Source organism: Cebus imitator, unplaced genomic scaffold, assembly GCF_001604975.1.
Source record: "Cebus imitator isolate Cc_AM_T3 unplaced genomic scaffold, Cebus_imitator-1.0 Scaffold234, whole genome shotgun sequence".
NCBI lineage: Eukaryota > Metazoa > Chordata > Mammalia > Primates > Cebidae > Cebus > Cebus imitator.
In genome coordinates this window covers 1919846-1925756 of record NW_016107549.1, presented here as the reverse complement: position 1 = coordinate 1925756, position 5911 = coordinate 1919846, and the positions used below count along the sequence as shown (strand labels likewise).

Genomic DNA, 5911 nt, shown 5'->3' with positions numbered 1-5911 from the left:
TTTTTTTTTTTTCCCTTGAGATGGGTTCTGGCTATGCTGCCCAGACTGAACTCAAACTCCTGGTGTCACGTGATCCTCCCACCTCAGCCCATCCACCGTCCCCCCACCCCCACACTCGCGCCACCCCAAGTAGCTCTGCCTCAGCCCATCCACCTTCCCCCCACCCCCGCTCCCAGCGGCTGAGACTACAGGTGTGTACTACCACGCCCTAGCTTGGGGTTACTTTTCTAAAGTGCCAAATGTGTGAAGGTGGGAAAAAAAAGGTGGAAGCATCCACGCTGTTAAGGTCAAGGATTAAAATGCAGCCACACTTTTTATTACACATGATGGGGTAACTGTCCGTTTATAAATAAGGGTCACTATTTCATAAGAGGCCTTACAACATTATGCCAAGCCCCTAGTACCTGGAGCACATCAGACCCTCCTGTTCCTGTGCGGCCTTGAGTAGACGACCACTTGCTCCGGGCTTGCTCCTCGAGGGGTCGCTCCATCTGGAAACTGAGACTGGAATTCCTGCGCATCCCTGTCCCCGCATCCAGAAACACTGTAGGAAGGCTTCCGTGTCCGACCCGAGATCCGGAACAATTTCTGCTTCCACACAATTGTCCACGGAGGGCACTAGTTCCGTCCCACTGGCGGAAACGGGGTCTGCCTAGCTACAAGACCTGCCGCCTAGCTGTCATTTGGACAAAAGGGGGCGGGGCTGTATTAATTGCCCAATCAGAGGCGCCACCGGAAAGAAGGGTACAGCTTCGCTGCGCAAATGCGTGTTACGTCACTATGCGATCGGATTGTGCTCAGTTTACCGTCTCCTGGCCCGTTGATGCGTCAGTTTGCTGTTTACCTGCATCTGATGCGCTGTATCCTGTGCTGGCAGCGTGAGCCGTAGGGACGACACCGGGAAACCCCTGAGGCCAGAAAATGGTGAGTGTGCAGGGCCGGACTGGTTGGAACCAGCCGTTGTCGTGGGACCCGGGCCTCCCCATGGTCACCTCCGGCCGGCAGCAGTGTGGGCTGGGCTGGCAGCCGGGACTCCAACCGTCCTGTCCCGTCCCCGCGCGGCTACTGCGGTCCCAGCCCCGGAGCCCTCCCTCTCTGGGCAGCTCTGGGCCCACAGCCCCGCGTCTTTCCCACATTGTGCAGGAACTACGGGAGGGCCATGGGAGAGTCCCGCCTTGTGTGTGGGGTTTGTGTGGGAGGAGCTGCAGTCTGTGGGGTCCCCAGTCCCTACTTTCTTCCCAAAGGCGATTTCCCCGAGTCTTACAAAGATGTTGGAAGCAGAGCCTCAAATCCACTACCCTGTCCCCCAGCCTAGCTCCTCCTACGGCAGCTCATAAATCCCTGAATTTCCAGATCCCTCCCCGCATTCCCAAACGCCTACTTCCCCCTCCAATGGAAAACATCATCACCAACTCTTTGTCCTGCGTGGTGCATTTCAAACACATGCAGTATTTTAAAAATCTTTTTTCCTATGGATGCCTCTTTTAAAAGATTTATTTCTTGTTTGTGGATATTTTACATGAGAGAAAAACAGGGAAATTATTTACTTGGAACTACTCTGCATAAAATGCTATGCCTCTCATTCTGGCATTTTTCCAGGGCACAGATATCCTATGGGAACTCCTTTGGGTTGAGATTCCTTTTTGTAAACATTCTTGGGTGATCTCTCCTTTCAGCACAGTTTCAGATTGGCATTGTCCCACCTTAGGTTTATGACCTTGAAAAGATATATTCACTTGAATGTAATTTTTCCGATAAATGTAAAATATATGGTATCAGAAGAACTTGAGAGACAGTATATTTCCAAAGAGACAAAAAAGAAGTGAATCTCAAAAAAAAAAATCCCAGTATTACGTGTTAAAAATTCTTTGTTCTTCGCCTGAGCACATGGAATATGTTTCTGAGGTCTGTTCTTTTAGTTCAATGATTTTCTTTTCTTTTCTCTTTTTCTTTTTTTTTTTTTTTTTTTCTTTGAGACGGAGTCTTTGTTGCCCAGACTGGAGTGCAGTGGCTCAATCTCGGCCCACTGCAACCTCTGCCTACCAGGTTCAAGCAATTCTCCTGCCTCAGACTCCTGAATAGCTGGGATTACAGGTACCCACCACCATGCCCAGCTAATTTTTGTATTTTTAGTAAAGACAGGGTTTCATCATGTTGGCCAGGCTGGTCTCGAACTCCTGACCTCAGGTGATCCACCTGCCTTGGCCTCCTAAAGTTCTGGGATTACAGGCATGAGCCACTGTGCCTGGCCAGTTTGATGATTTCAGATGGTATTCCAGGACTTAAACTTGCAACACCTAGAAGCATTCAGATATGAGTAATACTTTAGCAAACTGTTCCCTGCCATGGAAATAATTAAGTGACATTATCATTTTCTTTTCTTTTCTTTTTAAAGATGGGGTCTGGCTGTGTTGCTCAAGCTGGTCTTGAACTCCTGGGCTCAAGCAATCCGCCAGCCTCAACATTTCAAAGTGCTAAGATTACAGGCATGAGCCACTATGCCCGGCCCGACATTATCATTTTCTGAAAGCAGTAGTGGGTTTTCTTGTTGTTAGCAAAAGTGCCTTAAAATTTTCTTACATCCTTTTTACATAAACACTGGGTTTGAGTTATTCTGCTAGATTTTTTTTTTTTTTTTTAGACTGAGTCTTGCTCTGTTGCCCAGGCTGGAGTGCAGTGGTGCAATTTTGGCTCATTGCAACTTCCACCTCCCGGATTCAGGTGATTCTCCTGCCACAGCCTCCTGAGAAGCTGGGATTACAAGCATGCGCCACCGTGCCTGGCTAATTTTTTTCTATTTTTATCACCATGTTGGAAAATGGAAACCTGGGGAAGCTAATGTTTCTTTGCTACCAAAGGAGAGAAGGAGGTGTGGAGCTCTCATAGTTCCTTGCTGATCAGTTGATCCTATTCTCCATTACCAGGGACTGACCCACTCTAGGGGTTACATTTTTCAAGCTGGGAGAGTCTAGGTCCAAGCTTGGGAATATATTTAACCTTTGTTTTTGTTTTTTTGAGACAGAGTTTTGCTTTTATTGTCCAGGCTGGATTGCAATGGCATGATCTCAGCTCACCAACCTCTGGCTCCCAGGTTCAAGTGATTCTGAGTAGCTGGGATGATAGGCATGTGCCACCACGCCCAGTTAATTTTGTATTTTTTGTAAAGACAAGCTTTCTTCATGTTGGTCAGGCTGATCCTGAACTCCTGACCTCAGGTGATCCACTCGCCTCGGCCTCCCAAAGTACTGGGATTACAGGTATGAGCAACTGGGCCTGGCCTTTTTTTTTTTTTTTTTTTTTTTTAAATACAGTGTCTCACTCTGTTGCCCAAGCTGGTCTGGAACTCCAGGACTCAGGCCATCCTCCCACCTCAGTCTCCCATGTTTAACTTTTTTTTGAGACAGGGTCCCACTCCTTTTCGCCCAGGCTGGAGTGCAGTGGTGTGTGATCATGGCTGACTGCAGCCTTTACCTCCTAGACTCAGATGATCCTCCTGCCTCCTCAGAACAGCTGGGACTACATGTGCGTGCCACCATGCCCAGTTAATTTTCGTATTTTCTGTAGAGATGGGGTTTCGCCATGTTGCTCAGGCTGGTCTTAAACTCTTGGGCTCAAGCAGTTTGCTTGCCTTGGCTTCCTACTGCGCCTGGCCTCCCACAACTTCTTGACATCCAAAGATATTGTTGCTGTCTTACAGTTTTCTGTTTTCCAGAATGTAATACACTTGGAGTTATTCAGGATGTAGCCTTCTCAGATTGGCATCCTTCACTGAGCAATGTACTTTGAAGGTCCTTCTGTGTCTTTATGGCTTGATACCTGACTTCTCTTACCATGGAACAGTATTTCATCATAAGATTGTACCACAGATTATTTATCCATAAACCTGTTGCAGGATGTCTTGGTTAAGTCCTAAAATTGGCAGTTATGAAAAAATTTCCCATAAATATTCATGAGCAGGCTTTTGAGTAAACAGTTTTCAACTCATGTGAGTAAATAGCAAGGAATGTGATAAGAGAATGTGGTCCTCTGGTAAGAGAACGTTTTGTTTTGTGAGAAACTGCCTATCTTCCAAAGTGGACCTACCATTTCCCATTCCTACCAGCAAAGGAATCAGGATTCCTGTTGCCTGCATCTTTGCTATCCATTGCTGTTCTCAGTATTTTGAACGTTGTCCATTCTAATGTGTAAGTGATGTCTCTTCAGTTTTATTTGCAGTTCTCTAATGACATATAATGTGGAGCATCTCTTCATATGTATATTTGCCATCTGTATATCTTTCATTGGTGAGATGTGTGTTTAGGTCTCTTGCCCATTTTTCATTGGGTCGTTTGTCTTATTATTGTTGAGATTTAAGAGTTCTTTGGAGACAGGCGTGGGGGGCGCACACTTGTCATCCTGGCTACTCCAGAGGCTAAAGTGGGAGGATTGCTTGCATTGCGGAGTGCAAGCCCAGCATGGGCAGCATAATGGATCCTGTTTCAAAAAAAAAAAAAGGAGACCAGGCATGGTGGTTCATGTGAGGCCACCCAGGCTGCCAGGCAGTGGGGCTGAGGAGTGGTAGGCTGAGGCCAGGACTGGAGCTGCCACGGGATTGGAAAAAAGACAAAATTAGCCCAGTGTGGTGGGGCACCCCTGTAGTCCCAGCTACTTGGGAGGCTAAGGCATGAAAATTGCTTGAGCCTAGGAGGCATAGGTTGCAGTGAGCCAGGATTGAAACACTGCACTCCACCCTGGATGACAGAGCAAGACTGTCTCAAAAAAAAAAGAAAAAGAAAAACAAGGAAGCCGAGCACAGTGGCTCACACCTGTAATCCTAGCATTTTGCGAGGCCAAGGTGGGTAGATCACAAGGTCAGGAGTTTGAGACCAGCCTGGCCAACATGGTAAAACCTCATCCCTACTAAAAATAAAAAAACATTAGGTGGAGCATGGTAGCGCATGCCTGTAGTCCCAGCTACTTGGGAGGCTGACGCAGAAGAATCGCATGAACCCAGGAGGTGGAGGTTGAAGTGAGCTGAGATCGAGCCACTGAATTCCATCTCATCAAAAAAAAAAAAAAAAGGAAGCTGGGCCTAGTGGCTCATGTCTTGTAATCCCAGCACTTTGGGAGGCCAAGGCAGGCGGATCACGTGAGGTCAGGAGTTTGAGACCAGCCTGACCAATATGGAGTAACCCCCATCTCTGCTTAAAATACAAAATTAGCTGGGCATGGTTGCTCATGCCTATAACCCCAGCTACTCAGGAGTCTGAGGCAGGAGAATCACTTGAACCTGGGAGGCGGAGGTTGCAGTGAGCCAAGATCGCACCATTGCACTCTAGCCTGGGCAACAATAGTGAAACTCTATCTCAAAAAAAAAAAAAAAAATGGAAAAAAGAAAAAACAGGGAGATCTTTACTTTAGATACTAGTCCTTAATCAGATAAGTGCTTTTGTGAAGATTTTCAAAAATCTCTCTGTGGTTTTTATTGTTATTCTTTTAACACTTGCTTTCATAGAGTACGAGGTTTTCATTTTAATGAAGTGAAACTTATTTTTTCCTTTCATAAATTGTGCTTTTGGTGGTTTATCTCAAAATTCATCACCAAAGCCAAGTGGATAGTTTTGCATTTTAAATTTACATCTGTAATTGATTTGGGCTTAATTTTTGTGAAAGGTGTAAGATCCACGTATACATTTTTTGTGGGTGTGTGAGAGTTTAGTATAAATTTCACTTAGGCACTGTTTTTGTTGCATTCCACAAATTTTGATAAGTTCTTTTTTCATTTAATTCAAATTTAATTTTTTTGTGTTATTTAGACAGAGTCTCACTGTGTCACCCAGGCTGGAGTGCAGTGATACAGTCTTAGCTCACTGCATTCTCTACCTCCTGGGTTCAAGCAGCAGCTCTCCTGCCTCAGCCTCCCAAGTAGCTG

At 46.1% G+C, this 5911-nt stretch overlaps 2 protein-coding genes across 4 annotated transcripts in view; one reads left to right on the top strand and one right to left on the bottom strand.

Annotated features, from left to right (window-relative positions):
• Positions 1-709, bottom strand: part of ZNF490 (zinc finger protein 490) — a 38539-nt gene extending 37830 nt beyond the window's left edge. For both annotated transcript variants that reach the window (XM_017497847.2, XM_017497848.2), the window contains exon 1: positions 405-709. In XM_017497847.2, the coding sequence (XP_017353336.1) occupies positions 405-521 (117 nt within the window). In that variant the 5' untranslated portion in view covers positions 522-709. The remainder of the gene's footprint in view (positions 1-404) is intronic.
• A 52-nt stretch (positions 710-761) lies between these two features.
• ZNF791 (zinc finger protein 791) overlaps positions 762-5911 on the top strand; it is a 22190-nt gene continuing 17040 nt past the window's right edge. Inside the window, exon 1 of one of the 2 annotated variants that reach the window (XM_017497840.2) lies at positions 762-924. Coding sequence is in view for 1 of the 2 variants with exons in the window: in XM_017497839.2 (XP_017353328.1) it covers positions 922-924 (3 nt within the window). In the remaining variant the exon portion in view is untranslated. The remainder of the gene's footprint in view (positions 925-5911) is intronic. The other variant, XM_017497839.2, reaches the window with a different exon arrangement.